At 42.0% G+C, this 19537-nt stretch overlaps 1 protein-coding gene across 1 annotated transcript; it reads right to left on the bottom strand.

Annotated features, from left to right (window-relative positions):
- Positions 1 to 4: 4 nt before the first annotated feature.
- On the bottom strand, positions 5 to 19373 carry ankfy1 (ankyrin repeat and FYVE domain containing 1). Its single transcript, XM_050041018.1, has 25 exons — positions 19326 to 19373; positions 17065 to 17272; positions 15525 to 15643; positions 14974 to 15109; positions 14719 to 14842; positions 11979 to 12128; positions 11712 to 11877; positions 11235 to 11439; positions 11086 to 11154; positions 10678 to 10880; positions 10488 to 10585; positions 10019 to 10220; positions 9800 to 9898; positions 9548 to 9701; positions 8791 to 8959; positions 7945 to 8063; positions 7576 to 7732; positions 7100 to 7300; positions 6819 to 6995; positions 6553 to 6700; positions 5402 to 5492; positions 5120 to 5244; positions 4866 to 5012; positions 3885 to 3975; positions 5 to 3788 (listed from the first exon to the last, which is right to left on the bottom strand). The coding sequence occupies exons 1-25, from the start codon at positions 19333 to 19335 to the stop codon at positions 3656 to 3658; spliced, it is 3501 nt and encodes a 1166-aa protein (XP_049896975.1). The 5' UTR covers positions 19336 to 19373; the 3' UTR covers positions 5 to 3655.
- Positions 19374 to 19537: the final 164 nt, after the last annotated feature.

The raw sequence follows: 19537 nt of genomic DNA, 5'->3' as shown, positions 1-19537 counted from the left end.
TGCATTAGTTTTTGATGACCTTTATGTAAAGTTGTCCTCCCTTTCTCTAAAAGGATACACCAGGAAGAGACAGGCTAGATATCTGAGCATACAGATACAATATAATGTGCATAAAAGATTAAACAATGTGCATAAAAGATTAACAGAGGCAAGATTTAGGTTTGTCACAATGACAAGCACAAACTGCATTTAAGTACAAAACAGTTGTAGTGGTCAAAAATATCACACATTTATCTGTACAATTTAACAATACTTAAAGAGGCCCAACTACTCGGCCGTCCCTCTGCTCCACATTCTCCCCAATGATCGGAAATGTCGTGATCTTGATAAAGTGCACCTGTTAGGCTTAGAAATCAAGAAGCGTTAAATGTGATGGGGTCAAGACAACGACTTGACTTGAGGCAACATTGTGGGGATCAAGACTTCCAACGAGGACCTCATGGCAGATAATAAAAATGGAATGTAATCATTTGGTGACTGGTTTTGAAATATGATTTATGATTATGACGATGGCGTGTAAGGACTACAAATTAAATGACATGCATAGGCATAACAGGCATTTCTGTAACTGAGGAGGATTGTTGAGAGAATTTTGTTTTGGGGTCCACATTTATATTCCTCTTGTGATAAAATAGGCTGTCTCAGGTCACATTTTCCCAACCTGTTAAAAAGTTCCATTTAATTTGACTGATGCCTATACATGATAGACTATGTGCCAATCATAGAGACAAACTACAGTCGCCCCAAACAGCCATGGATTCAGACATTTTATTTCCTTCATCTTCCCTTGGTAACAAATTAATATTGTTTTCTCAAGATCACAAGTCATACATGTCATCATCTCAAAATACCAAATGTTTTCCTGAGGTCATTTCTCAAGAAAGACAACACTTTGTGAACTCGAGATAAAGTAGCTTCGTCTATTTAAAGCCTGTATCATTGCAGGAACCATTGCACTAAACAGTTCTGGGGACTACCAGAAAGGAACTACCCACTAGGGAGCTCCCCTGAGAACAACAGGCCTTCAAGGGCTTTTTTTCTGTTTGCAATCGCACCGCCAATAGGAACTCTGACGTGACGTTGGCCAGTCTACCACTCAATAGCTATGATGAGTCAAAATCACACTGTATTTCCCACGTTACACTTATGCTCAGTAAAGCCTGGATTTGCCCATTTGTCATGTTTGCTTCCATTTTTTCTTCTTGAGCTGTTGTTTACATGGCTAACGGCTGATCATTTTTTTAAATCAGGAGTTGCCGGTGCTCCATTGGCTGTGTTTGACCAATCACCTTACACTTAACATCACTCATGATTCAGTTGTTTTGGGAGGGTACCTACTGTCAAGTAGGAGATAAAAAATGTCCCTAAAAATGTTGTTAAAAGAACTATGATTATTCCTAGTTATTGTGGTGCAGAGAAAACAAACGGGGCTTTTTAGAACTATTAAAAAGTTCCTTCTGTCCAAAAACAGCTGTTGTCAGATGAACAAGAGCGTATAAATCATCACATTACATTTCTTTTCAATTTTGGCCTAACACAGGCTGAACTTACTTTATGTCTTGCTGTTATAGATGAAATACACATTAGCGTGTGTCATCCATACACCAGGAATAGCGCTGGGCTTTGAAGCCAATTTTACACAGTGGCCATACAGTGAAGTTATAACTGAAGGGTTATGTCCGCCATGGGACTGAAAAAGACTTTTCCTCACGGACTTACATTCGGATTGAGATGTCTGTAAATGGGTGGATACATTTATCTGAGCTCAAACCTGTACTAATGACTCATTTCACCGTCAGGATTTGATCAGTTTGGTCTGTTAACATTTTGAAAGTCTGGAAAAGCTGCACAATTAAATAATTTCATCCCCGTTTCAAGTCAGTGGAGGGCTAAATCGGAAGTTAGCTGCTCAGCCAGGGAAAGTCTCTCTTGCGCCTGCTCTTTGGGCCCAATGATGCAGAAGATCCGGGTAATTTTATACCTGGGAAGTCGAACTTTTAAGGCGTCATGCACCACCCTGTCTCCAAGGCTGTATCCAGTTCTCTTTATACATCTATGGCATGATCTAAGAATGCGTTAAGAAACTCTATGTTTCTTTATGTTTCAACGACGCTGTGGTTAAAGTGTGGTTATGTTTAAGCACAAAAAACAATTGGTTAAGGGAAGGGATCATGTTTTGACTTAAAATTCCAGGTTTTAGTGGCACAATCACGCCTAGAAATACCACAGATGTTCGCAGATGTTTTGTTTGCACGAACATTGGTCTGCAGTTTGGCAGCTGTTTTGCCTAAGTGTCACATCGTCCACTGTCTCCTCCATCTTGTCTTAGAAAATCAGCTCATATTATCAGGACTGCTTCACTTTAGAAACTTTGATGGGACACATACAAAATGTACAACTGTAACATATCTGTGGTTTGTAGAAACATACAATGCCAAAATTTTATTCTAGTGACCAGGCCTGAAATAGCAGTGTTGGGTCAAACGTTTTAGGCTTCATACGCCACTTTTACAGGAATGAGCGAGGCCCTGAGCGAGGCCCTGAGCGAGGCCCCGTCTCCACAGCTGTATCCAGTTCTCTTTACACATCTATGGCATCATATAACAATACGTTAAAGCAAGATTCAGCCTTATCGGCGGCCCAATCAAAGCATGTCAGCTTGGCATGTCAAGTTTGGTGGAGATCTTGAGACACAGTGGCCTTTTGAGTTTAATTTACGAAACACTGCTTTGATGTGATCTCAAATGAATTATGTCATTATCTCGTGACATAAAAAGGTTCTTTAACTTGACAAAATAATCTTGTTATCTCGAGAAAACATGTTATTTCAAGATAAGGACCTCAATGACAAAGTGATCTTGAGAAAAAAAATAAATAAAATGTTTGAATCTTTGCCGTTTAGGCTTCTGTGGAAAACAACTCAGTTTCATGAGGAATTCCATCCTCGTCCAGTTTTGCCATTTTTCACCTCCGACAGTAAAGTAAAACAATTTCACTGTAATAATACTGGATCTAACTAGATTAGATCTCATTTGATGATGCTCATTTATTTAAAACAAAAGCTGCTTTCCCTTTAAATCCTCCTCGTCTGTCCCACTTTATCCGGTCAACACAGAATTTGGGTGACAGAAGAGTGAAAGATGAAAGATTACAGAGAACATGCTGATAGTTCAGTCCTTGTAAGTGATCTAGGGCAATTGTACACATTTACTCTGCTCTTGGTTGACAGCATTGTGTAGCATTGAACTTTTGTCTTTGGGCAGGTCACATAGCATAAAGGCTGCTGATGGTGAAATATCGCAACAGAGAAGAGGAACAGAAAAAACTCTAATTGTGATTTGATTTAAATGTTCATCATTGGATTGAAACGTCCTGCTTGTGACAAATAATTACAAACATTTTGGAAAACTGATTAACAAAGAGCCCAGCCGTCATGGAGCTGGAGCGCTTCTGTCTTATATCCACTTTAAGATCAAAACAGAAACAAAAAGACAATGTTTCACTTTCTATTTGAAACGTCCCTCTAGAACATTACGTTTTTTTTCATAGACTGAAATAGTATAAAGGTGATGGTCCATAACTGTCCTGCTACTGATGTCCCTTCTCCTGGTGTGCCTGAATAACTGAGAGGGTGGAGGATATCCAGGCCGCTGCATTACGACACCCCACCCAGAGTTAGTACATCAAAGCAGATGTCACACACCCTCACCGGCTTGTTCAAGTCAAACTTGATGATGGGGATCTCCTTTATAGAGCACTTGTGGCACAACAGGCGCCCACAGTGGCGGCTGGAGTTGAGGAGGAGACACAGGATTAGTCACACAGTCTGACACAAGATGAGGACGACGTGAGAAATAACAGAGAGAATAATAAAAAAGACTAACCAGTGATGTTTCCGTGTTGTAACACCAAACTTGGCAACACATTCATAGCAGTTGGACCCATCACACCAAGGGGGCTCTTTGGACAGCATATCTAAACAAATGATTAAAAAAAAAAAAAACATCATGTGGGTCAAAATTAGTCGCCAGGAACATCCCTACTCCAAACAGATCATGTCTCCATCTAGCAGCTGCATCTCAAGCCACCCATGAGTTTGTATGCGTGTGTCAAAGAGATAGAGAGGGAAAGCCGTTGATGATCAGAGCCACTGGTCTTGCATGCCGATCTAAACTCCCCCCATTTTTCCTCTGGGTATTATCAGTTTATTGGACTAGTAATTCTGGCGCTGACTAGTGAGGGTAGCAAGGTTTAATTGACTAGTAGACTAAGACCAGCAACTCCTGCGGTCTGTGAGATAAAATTACTTTTTCTTTTTAAGATTTTTTTTTGGCTTTTTTTGCCTTTTATTAGACAGGACAGACTTAGGCGTGAAAGCGGGAGAGAGAGGAGATGAGCAAGACACGCAGGAGACACGCAGCAAAGGGTCGCAGGCCAGAGTCGGACCCATGGCCACTGCAGCAAGGACAATGCCTTTGTACATGGGACGCCCCCTCTAACCACTGAGCTACTGGGTGCCCTAAAATGACTTTTTCTGTCAAAAGGAGTCTGGTGGCTTTGAAAAGAGCAATTTAACAGTTTCACTTCCCCGTCCCCTTCTCTAAACTGGGGGCATGCCGACCACCATCTAGTGTACGTAATACACCGACTATGAATGACAATGACTGTAAAGTACCTGATACAGCCCCACTTCAAAAACTCTTTACTATCCCTTTTAGTTATAATTATTGTCAGTGCTCTAACCAAGGTCATAGCTTTGTGAAACTGAGTGAACACTTCCATTTAAAAAACACAGAGATGAAGGCAGATGGACTCGACCTTTAATATATAGTGAATGCCTGATAGATAACCGTGTGAGAACCTACCTAGAAGGCGGAAGAGCAACTGTTTGGTTGCAACTTGGTAGTTGAAAATGTTTATGCCCTGATTATTATTAATGCCCAGTCGAGCCCCGGCTCTCACGATGGCACGGCACAGGTTAGCATTTCCTTTCATGTAGGCCAGGAGCAGAACTGCAATAAGACACAGGTCACAGTCATTTTATTACAAGTGTACCACTAATATCAGCCTGCTGTTTGTATACTGTAATCAACAACATAAAATAAGCTGTCTACAGTACCTGTGTTCCCTTCATTATCTGGTTTGTCCAGAGGGTATTCAGGCATACACTCCAGGAACAACTCAAAAATGGCAGCGGCGTTCTCTTTCCCATAATGGCCTAGTACGTGCATTGGTGACTGACCCCTGAGCAGGTATAATAACATGTAAAGGAGACATTACAGTCAGAACAGAAGGTCATCTGTTATATTAAAAAGCTTCTGACTTCCATGGCGCTAATGTTGCTGCTGTAGTGACTTAGAAGTTTGATCTTGTTGTTAACTGTGAAACAAACTAAACGCACCTGAGATTGAAGGCCTCAGCGTCGATGTTGGACTCTGTGAGAAGGGTTCTGACATTGTTAAGGCGGCCCTGCATCACAGCCAGATGTAGAGCTGAGGAGACAACAAGAAGGACAGACAAAAGGACAAAATGTTATTGACAAGGATTGTGGTATGTTGGGGGGTGGAATAACAACGAATAATCAACTACATAACAGAGAACGAGGTGTCTGGGAGGCAACCAAAGGACTGATAATGCCACTGTTTAGTTTCAAAACGATAGAGAGACTGAAATATGAGCTGCTGCTGAATAGTCTTTGTAGCTTAGGAGAGTTCCTTACTGAGAAAAATGACCCAGAAGTCTCTCAGTAGCAGCCATGATAAGAGCTGTCCCTATTCTCTAAATGGTTAAGAAAGAAGCTTCAATGCCTCCTTTCTTACGCGAGATTTATAGTTGTGCGGCAGACCTACGCCGTCGCCTATGCCGTTGTGAGCATTTATGCTTGTGCGGTAGTGTGTCTGTGTCACTCTGTAGTTACACCTCCAAAACACTAGTCAGCAGCAGGGTTTCTGTGAAGTGCTGTAAAGTTTAGTTGATTCAAAACATGCATTAAACACACAAATCAGCTTCACTATAACTCACAGCATTCACAAACAAACACGTGTCTTTATCTGGACACATTTTCCCCACAAATACAAGATACATGTTATTAGCACAAGCCTATGGCATTCTACATTGTAAAAATTGACCTGGCAGCTAGCAATATTTTCCTCTTCTAATATAAAACCAGGAAAAACAGCAACACTTAACAAAGGTAACGGTACATAATTCGGCTCCATTACAACTCACAAGGTTCACTGACAAAACAACTGTCTTATACTAAACACGTTTTCCAAACAAATACAACATGCTAACGTTATTAGCACAAGCCTATGGCATTTTACATTGTATAAATTAGCCTAGCGACAAGCGGAGATTTCCTCTGCTCACATGAAGCCAGGATAAATCACACACAAGTCTTAAAATGCTATTTTTGTCGAGGCTTTATTGTCTTCACAATTTATTGTTTCTTATCTGTGAAATGAAAGTAAATAAAAGTTTTGTTTCCACTGAGGGAAACGATCCCAGATCTTCAGAAGAAACTGAAGCATAATAATAAAGAATGTAATGTACCGTTATTGCCATTCTCATCCTCAGCAGCAAAGTCTACTCCGTTCTCCAACAACACAGAACAAATAGTGGCCAGGTCCTGCTGGGCAGCCAGATGTAGCGCTGTCTGCCTGTGTTTGGTCAGCTCATTTACTTTGGCTCCGGCAAGCAGCTGGAAGCAGAAACATGAAGAGTAAAAACAACATCAACAACCGCATCAGTCTTTCAACAACACTTAAATTGGCTTAAAAAGTAAACGCAGAGGCCTGAGAGATTCTTTCTGTTTATACCAGGTTGCGAACAATGATCTCAGATCCAGCCTGGACAGCCAGGTGCAGAGGGGTGAGTTTGGCTGCATCTTGAACTCTGGAGTTGACATTAGCTTGGACACTGATGAGGAACAGGACACTTTCGATGTCTGAATTCTGCACAGCCACGTGGAGAAAATTACGTCCTTTGTTGTCCACCTAGAGAGAGAGAGAGAGAGAGAGAGAGAGAGAGAGAGAGATTAATGTAACTGTATGTAATGTTTATAAAGTGAGACAAACTGGTGGCGTTATGTCAGCACTACCTGCTCAGCAGCACCTGGCTCCCTTTTGAGGATAGCCTCTGCTGCCTTGTTGTTTTTGTGCGTCATGGCACAGGCGAAGGGGGTCATTCCTTGACGATCCCGAATGTTAAGACGGATGTCTGGATGGGAAATGAGGAGCTGTATAATGACATTGTGCTGGCTGCTAATGGCAGCGTGGATGGGAGCCCTGCCCTCTGCATCCTAAGAGAAATGGACGGTCATGTGATTAGAAAAAGAGCATGTTCAAGATCTTTCTTATCATCATTATATACACAACAATTACAAAGAAGCGGTAGTTGGTGATGAAAATTTTGAACCTCAGGCTTCCTCCTACAGTCCTTATGTATAAAAAGAAAACGAAAAGAAAATCTAGAAAAGTATCAGTATCATGTTTACAACTACAACTAAGTAATCTCTTATTAGCTGTATGCTGTAATGGCAGAAAGAAGTGGACCCATTGATGTGACAGGACTGACCTGTGCATTAACATTAGCTCCAAACTCTAGAAGGCACTGCACCACCTCCTCCAAACCCCAGCTGCTCGCCAGGTGGAGGGGTGTTTGTCCATCTCTGGCTTCTTCGTCTCCTTCCCCATTAGGGCCTGGCCGTCTGCTGCTATTTACGTCACAACCGCTATTTACACACAGGAGGCAGACAGTACGTTAATACAGGGGGCTACAGATATCACAATAACACTGAGCATAAAAAACCCAACAGGTTTCTAGTTTCAGACAAGATTCTATTTTTATCTGTATAATAAATACTGAGTCACAGTTTAGACAAACGTGTGTATTTACGGCTGGGATTAGGTTTCCCAAACACTGTTGGTGAGGAGATTTGCATACCTGCGGATAAGGAAGCAAGCAGAGACCTCATTATTCTCATCAACAGCTCTGTGCAGGAGGGTCTGCTGGCAGCCAGAGGGCCCCGTGCTCCAAGATGTTGCATCACAGCCATGGCGGACCTTAGAGGAACAAACATGACTCAAAACAGTCAAAACTCAAGAAAAAAAATTATTATAAAACATACGTACAGCCTTTAATAAGGCTTAAACACAGACAAAGTGCTACAGATGTGAATACCAGTGGTTTATAAAATATCAGTGGTTTATAGTCATTTCGTTTTTTCTCTTTTTGGAACCAATCAGTGTTCACTTCAGAGGTTTTGGATAAGGCTGATATGAATCTGTGCACGACACTTAGAGTCTCCTATTATTGTCAGGAGGTGGCACTACTCACCAAATTATTATGAATCCGGACATTTATCACAAACTGGAACTTGTTAGATTAGACGTTTAAATGAATAAATGTCCACCACCTCCCTAGTCGGCACCAGAAATATTAGTCGGTTAAACCAATTACTGTTTTCTTCATGTACAAGGCCGCTTAACTGTCATGCAGCCGCCCGCCACTAGTGGATGCTACAGAGCCATCAGACAACAGTCCCCCTCCCCGCAGTAATGCTCAAGTAGACTGCTTTCTTCTTTCCTTCATTTATAGTATCCTTAAGAAGACTGAGGATGTTTGCTGCCAACAAGACAACCACATGCATCCACAGCTGAGGCTAATTAAGCTTTCATTTCATTGCTTTCAATTTCATTTTATCTTAAATACTGTTTTTTAACATTTAATACCCAGCAGTGAGTAACTAAGAGGGTACTATCATCTCTAAATTGGTTGCATTTATCTCACCAGTGTGGACGCGATATCTTCCAGGCCATTCTCCAGAGCCAGCCACAATGGAGGGTCTCCTTTATCATCCACCACAGACATATCAGCTCCTCTTGTGCAAATGGCATCCACCACCAGTGGCAGCTGGTTACTGATGGCCAGCTGTAGTGCTGTTTGTCCCTCCTGGGTCCTGGTAGTGGAGAATATATATATATATATATATATATATATATATATATATGTAGAGAGCCATAAGATACAAAAATACAATTTAAAAAGTCTCCACTCAAAATTCCTAACTAGATACTGAGGGATTTCTTAAATAATATTTTTTATCTGCGTATTAGTTTATGATTAAATTTAAAGTGGACAAAATTGTGAATAACTGTTTGTGAATAACTGTGTAGCAGGACGTTTTAAGGCATGCCCCTAAATTTTCTGTTTGTGCTCCTAAAATTTTCAGTTAGGCGCTACAGTGCTCCTACTCATAAAAGTTATTCTGGAGCCGTGCAGGTAACAAGAGAGAAATTATCAATAATCACTGGGACATGGGTAAACAGAGAAAATGTATTCCTCAGTAAATAGCAGTCCCATACCTTGGTGGCCGAGGGGTTAAGTCAGGTACCATAAACAGCAAAGACCCGTGTTTGAATCTCGCCAGGCATCTTAATTACATGTCGTATCCCCCCACCTCCTTCACTTCCTGTGTCATCTTCATCTCTCTACATTTTGGAAAATTAATAGAAAAGGCATTACATGCTCAAAACCCGGGCATTACCTAACATTGATGTCCGCCTGATGCTCGAGAAGGAAGAGGGCGCTCTTGCTGTCCTGTCTTTGGATGGCCATGTGCAGCAGGGTTTGTCCAGTGGACATAGTGTCATTGATAGAAGCCCCTGAGCCCAGCAGCTGAGCTGCTATGGTGTGCATGCCTGACAGAGACACATTGTACATGTTATACATCACATACACAGATCACCATGCAGTCTTGTAAGGAGGTTATGTATGGTGGTGTAATGCTGCTGTGTACCTGTCCAGAGGGCCAAGCCCAGCACTGTCTGGTCCATGGAGTCTTTGAGACTGAAGTCTGGAATGATCTGGAAGTTGTTGGTGGCATGAAGAGCATTGGCTGCAACAGAGCAATTAAAGATGAGATAAGTTCATGTATAGTGAGATCAAGCAGAAATCACTTAACACACCTGCCATGTTTGCATTTCAGGTACAGGCATCCAAGTGTCTAAATGCTGACCTTTCTGCTCGAGGATGACAGAGACTACATCTGGGTGGTTGTGAGCGATGGCCATGTGCAGGGGGGTCTGCATAGCAACACCAACGGTGTCATCAGGCAGAGCCTTCTGGGTCTGCAGGTTGGGGTTGGCCCCCTGCTGCAGCAGCTCTGCTGTCAGGCTCGCCAGGCCACAGCGACACCCTGTATGAAGTGGGCTCTCACCCTAAAACAAGGTCAAAGGATTGATAATATCTTTATTCGTAACACAGAAGAAAAACATCTAGATCTCATGATTTAAGTTATCGGAGTGCATTTAACTTATTGAGCCCCCTACAAGACGGCGAGTCACAATCGATTGCCAGGTCAAGTGATCGAGGATAGAGGACGGAGGAGTCGAGGAGGCATATTAGGATGAACCACCTATTTTTTTTTTAACTGTTTAAAGTAACCTGCACACAAGGTTGTATTCATTAACAATGTTGATACACACCCATTTGTTGACATGGTTGACCTTTGCTCCGTGAGTCGCGAGGAAAAGTGCTGCTGCCTCATTGCCAGCCCGAGCTGCTCTCTGCATGAGACAGTTTTCTGCAAGGAAAAAAATGGAGAAAGATGAAGATGAAAATGTTTTTAAGGGATTAAAAGCATTGTGGCAGCAAAAACAGGTTATTAAACAGTACCTGTGGCTGTGTCTGGTGCATCAGGGTTGCTTCCTCTCTGGATAAGCTGGGCTGCAAAACTATTCTCATCAAACGAGGTGCCGTTCACAACTGGTGCGTCATCCTCAAATGGGTTTACTGAGGGGTCTGAAGACACGGTGATGTACTGCAGGGCCAGCCACAGAGCTGTGCTGCCCTCGTGGTCCTTGAGCTCCAGGTCAAGCCTAACAGGATGGACAGATTACACCAGGTTACACACAGGATTATCTCCAGAGTCGAATGATGACTGGGGTCACATGATCTTGTAAATATCGGTGCCTTCAAACCGGGTCGTGAGAATATTTTTGAGAATAGTTTTAAATTCAAGAACTGTCATGTACAATGGTAAACAAACTCACTAATTCAATTTAAAGGCAGAATGTGACTCACTGTTTGCACTGTAGCAGCTGGTTGAACACTGGCTCATTCCCTGATGCCACAGCTTCATGCATCGGAGTCCTAAAAATGACACAAGACAAAGCGGTTACACTTTGTAGTCCAATAACACTCATTAAACCAGAGCCCGGTCGGTGACCTACCTGCCCTTGCTGTTCTGCATGTTGGGGTTGGCTCCGGTCTTCAGCAGAGCCTCTGCGATTCGTGCCATACCGCTCATCACCTCCGCAGAGTGTTTCTTGGGGCTGAAAGAACAGACCAGGTGAAGCGGGGTTTCCACCGCCCCCACTGTAGCTGCATTCACCTGGGCCGAGTGTCGAATTAGGAAGATGGAGGCAAACTCATCACCTGGAGGAAGTGGAAGGAAGAATTTATGCTTTCATGTATCAACTTCAAAATCTAGTGTTTACACTGTAACCAAGTCTGTACAATCAGTCAATCAGACTTTATTTGCATAGCACCTCTCATACAGGTTAGTGTAGCTTCACGGATGACTGACATGGGTACCACTGCAGGTATATTAACAACTCAGCAGCGAAGCCAAACGTTTATTTTGGACACCACCTCTACAATAAAGTTATAGGGTGCCACAGAGTGGAGTAATAGTGTCTCCTACACACCTCTCTGGATGGCCTTATGCAGGAGGCTCCAGCCACTCTGGTCCACCATGTCCACATCGGCTTTGTTGTTAACCAGAGTGGTGGCGATGCTTTCCAATTTACGAGCAAGCGCCAGGTCTAGTGCCAGGTCACCGTTATTGTCCAGTTCATTTAGCTTTGCAGGAAGCTGAAAACAAAGGATAAACAAAACAAAATGTTTGTTTACTGTTATTCTACCGTGCTGTTTACACTGTAACAAGCGACAGTCAATAAAGGGTTAACGCTGACCTGCGAGTCCATCTCGATGAGATAGAGAAAGACCACATCTTCTCGCTCCACTTTGATGGCTTTGTGGAGAGGGTACTCTGTTTTCGATTTGATCATCTTGTAAAGCAGCTGGGCACTCATGGTGCTGAAATCTTCTTTCCTCAGATCATCCTGATGAAACACAGCAACGTCAACAAGTGTCACCCAGAACGTCCGGAAATAAGACGAACACTGAGTGGGTGCTACGAGAAGTTTACCAAAGTGAGGTCACCATTTACTGAATAAGTAAAGGAAATGACTGTCTGATATACCACGCCACCTGATTGATGTTTTTCATATTTAGCTTATGGTTATGCACTGAATCCTTTTATTTATTTCTTTAATTAACTTTTATGTCTATATTTTATTTATTTTCTCTGCTAATTCAATTCAGTTCTTCACTTTTTTTTCTCTCACCTAAATTTTATTGCTTGGTAATTTGCCTAAATTTTATTGTTCTGTTCTATCTTTGTGCTGGATCCAAACACAAAAGCCTAGCTATGACGTTTTGGCTTATGCATCGTAACTGATAAGACCCAATCAGGACGCAAACGTTAGTGGCTGCGTCACCATTTTTAAAAGTCCCTCCAGACTAAAACGCAGCTCCGAAGTTTTCAAACTAAAACAAGGTCAGCAGCATTTTCAAAAGTCTCCGTTTTTGGGGGTTCCAGAGCGCCAAAGTAGTGTGGACACTAGGTGTAAACACAGCAATAGTAAACAAACTAATGTGAATGTAGCCTTTGTGCAGGGAGGGATACAATGTATGTTAATGTCTGTACGAGTCCAGGATGTTTGTACATGTGTGTTGATGTTTATATCAATGCAAAACTCCTTAAATAATGCTTTTACAAAGAGGATAAAATCCTAAAAATAATGCCGACATGCTCTTAAGCTGGACAATTCTTTGCTTTGGTGAAGTCAGCAGTTATCAGAGTTTGAGACTGAGGTGTCAGAAGCTGATGACGCTTGACAGACATTTACTACATTTAAGTCATAAAGACAACCTTGAAAACTGCCGAGCTGTGGCCTCTCTGGATTTATTGTATCATAAATGATGGGACACTTCACACTGATGAGAGGACATAACATTAATCTGTAAAAAAGGGTGAGCGTGAGAGGATTAACCTGCAGTAACACAGCAGGTTAAAAGTGATTCAGAAGTGGCACACACAAACAAAGGCCCGACCTGAGCATTTATAGATTCACACTATGATGGGTTTCTTTTATCCATCCTGTGCTACAGAGTAGAACAAAGTGCCTCGTGCAATAATGGAGCCTTTAAGAAAATGGTCAAACAGAGGCTGCTCCAAAATCTGGTTTTAAAAATAATGTCCATATTTGTATTGTTGGCATGTTTATCTGTGGAGGGGCTGTCATGTTAGGATGTGGTGCATAGTGGTCGTGTGTCTCTTGCTTTGATCGTTGAATAGCTGTCTCCATTTTGTTGTGCAGTAAAAGGACTGATCAAGAACCACGATGGAAACAAGTCCCGGACTTTGTTGTGTTACCTCTTACAATATCTGGATTTCTTTTAAAGCTGTATTTGAACATTTGTCAAATAAAGTAAACCAAAGGCAGATTTTGATGCGTCAGGACTACGGATGTCAGTTTCTCTTTTTTTCTTTGAGTCCAGCACTCCATTAACTCAGTGAGCTTTAGCGCCACATTTTAAAGTGCTATCCATTTAGAGGTGGTGAAGTTTAAATGTTTTGTGATATAAATGTCTTGCCTTTTATTTTATTTTCTATTGGCTGTGATGACAGATAGCCAGCTGGCTGCATTGACATGGAACAGAAAAATAGTGTCCATTGAACAACCGTCAGTCTCCACTGGTTAGCTAAAGCCCAGTTTCCATCAAACACTATCGGTATGGTACCTTTGGAACCAAAAGTAACCCTTCAGACATGGTACCTAGACCCTAGTGTTTCCACTGCAAACAGTACTCTTAAATGTGGGCGGGGTTGTTGTCACTCACTGCTCCGTCCAGCACTCACTGTATTTCCTCATCAGCAGTGACACAGAGGGAAGTTTGTACCTCGTTTATCGTCCACAGAACGATTTGCAGGACAAAATAAAACAGGCTGCAGTGAGAGTCTCTCTCCATGGGATATTTAAAAATAGCGGGTTTGTGCATTTAGTCCTTCTCAGGCAAGCTCAGGGGTTTAGTGTTGCCGGAGCCCACAGGAACGACGCTCCACAATGCTTTATTTTTTTCTCCGAGTGAGAACTTGGGTGTATGCCGTTCACATGATCCAGTCAAAAGAAAGTATTACCAGTTAACGTCAAAACCAGCCACAACTCAGCCCTGAGCAGAGTGACTGTCCTTTATTGACCAATCAGACTGCAGGGTCTCTAGCTCCACCTTTTAGTACCAGATCTGTGTGCTAGGTACCCCAACAGAAGGGTGACCAAAAATACGGATGGTACAGAACGGTTCCATTGGTACCATCCACAACTTTTCACAGTGGAAATGGAAAAAAAAGGCGTACTAAACTCAAGTGAACTGAACTGTACTGCTTGGTGGAAACGGGGCTTAACATTGACCTTAGCCACTCTGCACTATTTATTTCTTTATTTTATTTGTAATTTGTCTGTATTGTTTAAATTTTGTTGTGTGAAGCACTTTGGGCTGCATGTTTGAATAAAAGGGGTTTTATAAAAAGCAAAGCTGATGTTATGTTGTCTAGTTGGACATGTACAAACACTGTGTGAAGGTCCTCACCCAGTGACTGGCTATGATCTCCCCACAGTAGTTCATCAGGGTGGTGGCATTCAGCTCCTCAGCTGTTTGGTAGAAACGAATGCAATTCCTCACATTTACCGAAGACATCACACCTTTTTCACACCTGTCCCAGCACACAAATGGATTTTCAGAGCCGTTAAGCCATGTACATCAATAAAGTATTATGCAAAAACAGTGACTCTGCCACCGCCACTAACTACAGATGAAGAGTCAGTGTATCTGACTCATGCTGACCTCTCTCTGAGCAGCTGCAGCTGGAAGCGGTTTGCCAGCTTCATCAAGTCAATAAGAAAGGCATCATCTTCAGTGAGCTCCAACTCATCCGTGTACGCCCAGCGCAACATCGCCATGGCAACTTCAGGTTTGCAATCTGGAAACCCAACATGTCACAAAGTCAGAAATTCACACACAGTGATCGATGGCTAACCTGCTGTAATTCTCACAGATGGAAAACTGACACTTCGCACTTGGCAATCATTTTGGACAACTAGAAAACTTTTAAGATCACGTAAAATTTTCCTTTATTTTAAAAAAGTGGAATGCCCTCTGCAGAAACATTATTTGCTCATATTTATATAAATTCTACTGAGCTCTACTGATTATCTGAAAACAGGCACAAGGGCCAGATGTCTATCCGACAATGGACTTCGACATTCTGTGTGATGATCCACTCCAAAATAAATATTCAGTTAATCTATAAACATGTTGACTGACAGCATGAGGAGGTAGCAGCTGGATTTTCATGATAATTCAAGCTACTTCTTTAACAACATGACGTCACTCACCAGACAGGTCCAGTTCAGAGGTGGAGGCCAGGTTGGCCAGACTCCAGACATCACTGCGAGCAGCCAACACAAACTTATGGGCACTGAGACTCTCTCCTGCTACTTTCACTTTCAGATCACTGCAAAACCAACACACCCATCTCTCAGAAAACAAGCACATATATCAGAAATATTCTAGAGCCCATCTGCACAGGACCAGTATTACCTGGGGACTTCTAATACTTTGTAATAACTGCAGAGATCTGTGATCTTAGTCACGTGAATCTGCCATGTCTATAATTTGTCTCGTAAAAATTCAACCACAGATCACCTGCCATATTTTGCCAAACAGAGACGTTATGTGATAATATTTGGGGTGCAGGTGATTCATCTTACTACACAGCATGAAGACCCATTTGCAGAGGATGCAAGCTCAATCAATCAGAAGAGTGAAATTTCAAACGATGACGGTAAGGAACAGTCTTCTACCTCTCAACAGTTATTATGTAATAGCCTATTATCATCATATCCAAAGGATAACTTATGGTTGCCATAGTGTCGCCGGCACAAGATTTGTTCACCAGAAAATGACGTAACCACCCCTTTTGTGTTGAAATTGAAGTCTCCAAAATTTGTCGTGGCCTTTGGTCGTGCATCTCTGAACTTTTGTAACAAGGTGCTGACTCCACGCACTCCGCTTTTCAGCTTCACATGGAAGCTTTTTAGGGAAGATTGGCAGAGCAAGTTCGCCTGTAAAGACATCTCTACAACTCCTCATTGAGAGACCACAGGAAGAGTCAAATGGCCTTAAATTGTTGTGTGTGGGGAAGAACAAAAGAGATGTGGTAAAAAATGAAAAAAAGTTCTCATGGAAAAACCCGGGGGAAAACAAAGTGCTATAAAATCATTTCAACTTGGAGTGACAGTAATTGTTACAGTACACAAATGCAATGTTTGAAGGTACATTGGTGTTTATTTAATTTGTCAGGCAGCCTTTTTACAGTACCGCTCTTCTAGTAACACTCGTTGATTTTGTCCTTATCCAAAGAATACTTTGTTTGTATGCCACCTTACATATCGAAGCATACTGCGAACAACGTGTTGAGCATTAATGCCTCTATGCATGCTCGTAGCTCTAGTGCCACCATCTACTGAGGCTCGCACCATGGTGTCTTGGGCGAGTATAACAAAGCTTTAATGACAGCTAATTTTAATAAAATACAGGCTCTGCTTATCCCGTGCAAATGCACTGCATGCGACTTCAATGTGTGTGCGTGTGTGTGTGTATCACATGAGGTCCCCTGGTAATACTAGTTCCGTATGAAAAGGGCTTAGGTCTTAAATAATGCTGAAAGTAAAACACAATCAAAGCGCTTAAAAACACCATTTACACTCACAGGCTTTCATGGTGTTGTGTGACAGGCCCATCAACTTCAACAATGTAGCAGCAAAGGCATGTTGTATCATGCAACACACACCACAGCAGTAATACAACTACATAATAACAGTTGCAGCACTGCAAACAAAACTCATACCCATCCATTCCCACTATGATCCTCACCTGTACTGTTCCTGCTGATAGAGGTCGGCCACGATGTCCAGCAGGCGGCTGATGAAGGAGTCTGCAGCTGCAGGGCTGGGGGAGCCCTGGCCAGAGGCCTGAGCAGCTAGCACGGCACAGCGCCGCTCTGTGTCGGCCAGCTTCTGCTGCATCTTCACATACTCCTGCCTGAGCAGGGCCAGGTGCTTCTGCAGCTTGGCCACCTCCTCTGTTCCACACCAAGGTAAGGGAGACAGACAGAGGATAAAAACGAGATGCAGGGATAGAAGCAGGTGGTAAGAAAGATGAATTCCTGAACACAGGTCACAACTGGACCATTTGAAGCACCTTAGAGGTGGTCCAAAGTACAGTGGCTCCAATAAACAGTAGCGAGTGTTTGGGATCTTACAAAACTATCTGTTGTTCAAATATTATTCTTATGGCAAAGGAGAAACATGTAATGAAGGTTGTGAACTGGATTTGCACCTACAAAATGTGACTTGAGCCACTTTTACTTTTCATAATACCGGCCTATTTCTTGTGACATTTTCCCACGTCACCTGTGTTGCACAGAAAAAGAACTTTCCCCTGTGTAAGGCAAAACAGGATGCAAATTTTGTAATCTTAAAAACGGACACTGGCAGATTCTACAGAGCGTATTTTTGTTTGGACAAACCTTTCCCTCTTCCTCTAAATGAAAAACACTTTCTACAGGGTTACAAAACAATTTCATGTCTCAGCCTTGATTCCACAGAGTTTCACTGAGGCCCATTTCCTTCCTTTAAACCAGTTAAGTTTTACTGAGCACAGAATGCTGAGACGGCACGTTACTTTGTCCTCCCTCATAAACCGTTACTGGCACAGAGACATGTCATGAGGAACAGAGGGGGGGTGTTTCTGTAAAAACCACCTGATCAGCTCAACACAGGAAGGGCGGTATGGAGGAGCAACAGCTTATGGCCAACTGACCAGCGGCCTCTGAACAAACTCTTATTCTATACTAAAAATCCACCTTCGTTTGCAGGATTTAGCAGGCATCACTAATGCATTTGCGTAATGCATTAAGTAGATTTCCCTTAAGGAGGAACACACAGCAGGCATTCCCTTATGTTCAGGCCAAATATAGGTGGTGCCCTTGGCCATGGCCAATTATCTCAATATAATGTGCACATTGTTTTATTACTTCTTTCATATTCTTATTGCAGATTTCTTCTTTTAAGTCTCTTGATATTTACAATACTTACTTTACTTGTTTGCTCCATTTTCTCTTAATATGTTTGCTGTGTACCAAGACACCAAAGCAAATTTATTATATGTAAAACCTACCATACTGTATATTTTACTCCACTGCATTCAATTGATAACTTTGCAGATTCTAATTAATAACATACAATATAATCAACACATTTATCATGATGTAATGTTTTGGATTAAACCTTTACTGTTCCTGTGGAGGAGGGTTCACAAACGACCCAGCAGAATATAAAGTAATTAAGCTTCCAGCTGCAACATTTAAGTGATTAACACATGAATGCAACAATAATTATAATCCAATATTGTTCTGAAATGAGCTACGCTGCATGCTGAGGACTTCTGCTTTTGGTAATTTGGGAATATATGTGATGCAAGCACTACTGCACTTTTAATTAACTGAAAAATTGAATGCAAACTTGTATTTATAGTCTTTATACACTGACATTGCTGCTTCTTCTTCAGTAAAAGAAATCAGAGTACTTCTTGCATAACAGGTGACGACTCCCCTGTCCTGTGCAGTCTCCTGTGCCACATACAACTGATATTAAATTATGTTCTTAAAAATGTGCCTTCTTGGACAAAACAGCCACAGTGAACAGAACCGTTACTGATATTATAACGTTAACGCGATAATATAGACTGTTTGAAGCGAACCATGACGTTGACATTTGCCAAAACCGTAATACCTATATTACCTGTATATTCTGTGAGTTAACATGAGGGTGTTTTCTTTTGTAGCAAACCAATAGTCTGTCTAGAAACAATAATTCGTCTCCCACCAACATATCTGGTCCGGTTCGGCTAACTCGTAACGTTAGCTGTAAAATTCAGCTAGCAACATCAACGGTAGCTAACGACAGACAGGCTGAGTGTGACAAGACAAGTGTCGCAGTGCTTCGTATTTTCACTCGCAGACAGCTCACTGTTTATTAAACTGCCGAGACACCGGTTGATTTGGTCCGACAGTCCAACGAGCACACAATGATAAAAAGGGAGTGGACCAAATAGTCAAAAAAACAATCTCATACCTTCCGCCATGTTGCTCAGCGTTAGCTCCGTGGCCCGTTGCTCTCTATCGCGATATGACAGAGAGTGAGAGGCAGTGGTGTTGCGTTCAGGGTGCTTCTCAAAAACACGGCCATTGATAGTTTATCACATGATGCTTCTTACACAGAATATTATCTTTTAAAAATTTGTAATTTTACATACATGGTTTGATTTCAGTGGTGGGGGAAGTACT

The sequence above is a fragment of the Epinephelus moara genome, chromosome 3, assembly GCF_006386435.1.
Source record: "Epinephelus moara isolate mb chromosome 3, YSFRI_EMoa_1.0, whole genome shotgun sequence".
In the NCBI taxonomy this organism is placed as follows: domain Eukaryota; kingdom Metazoa; phylum Chordata; class Actinopteri; order Perciformes; family Serranidae; genus Epinephelus; species Epinephelus moara.
The sequence above is the reverse complement of the archived record's forward strand: the minus strand, read 5'-3'. Positions and strand labels throughout refer to the sequence as shown.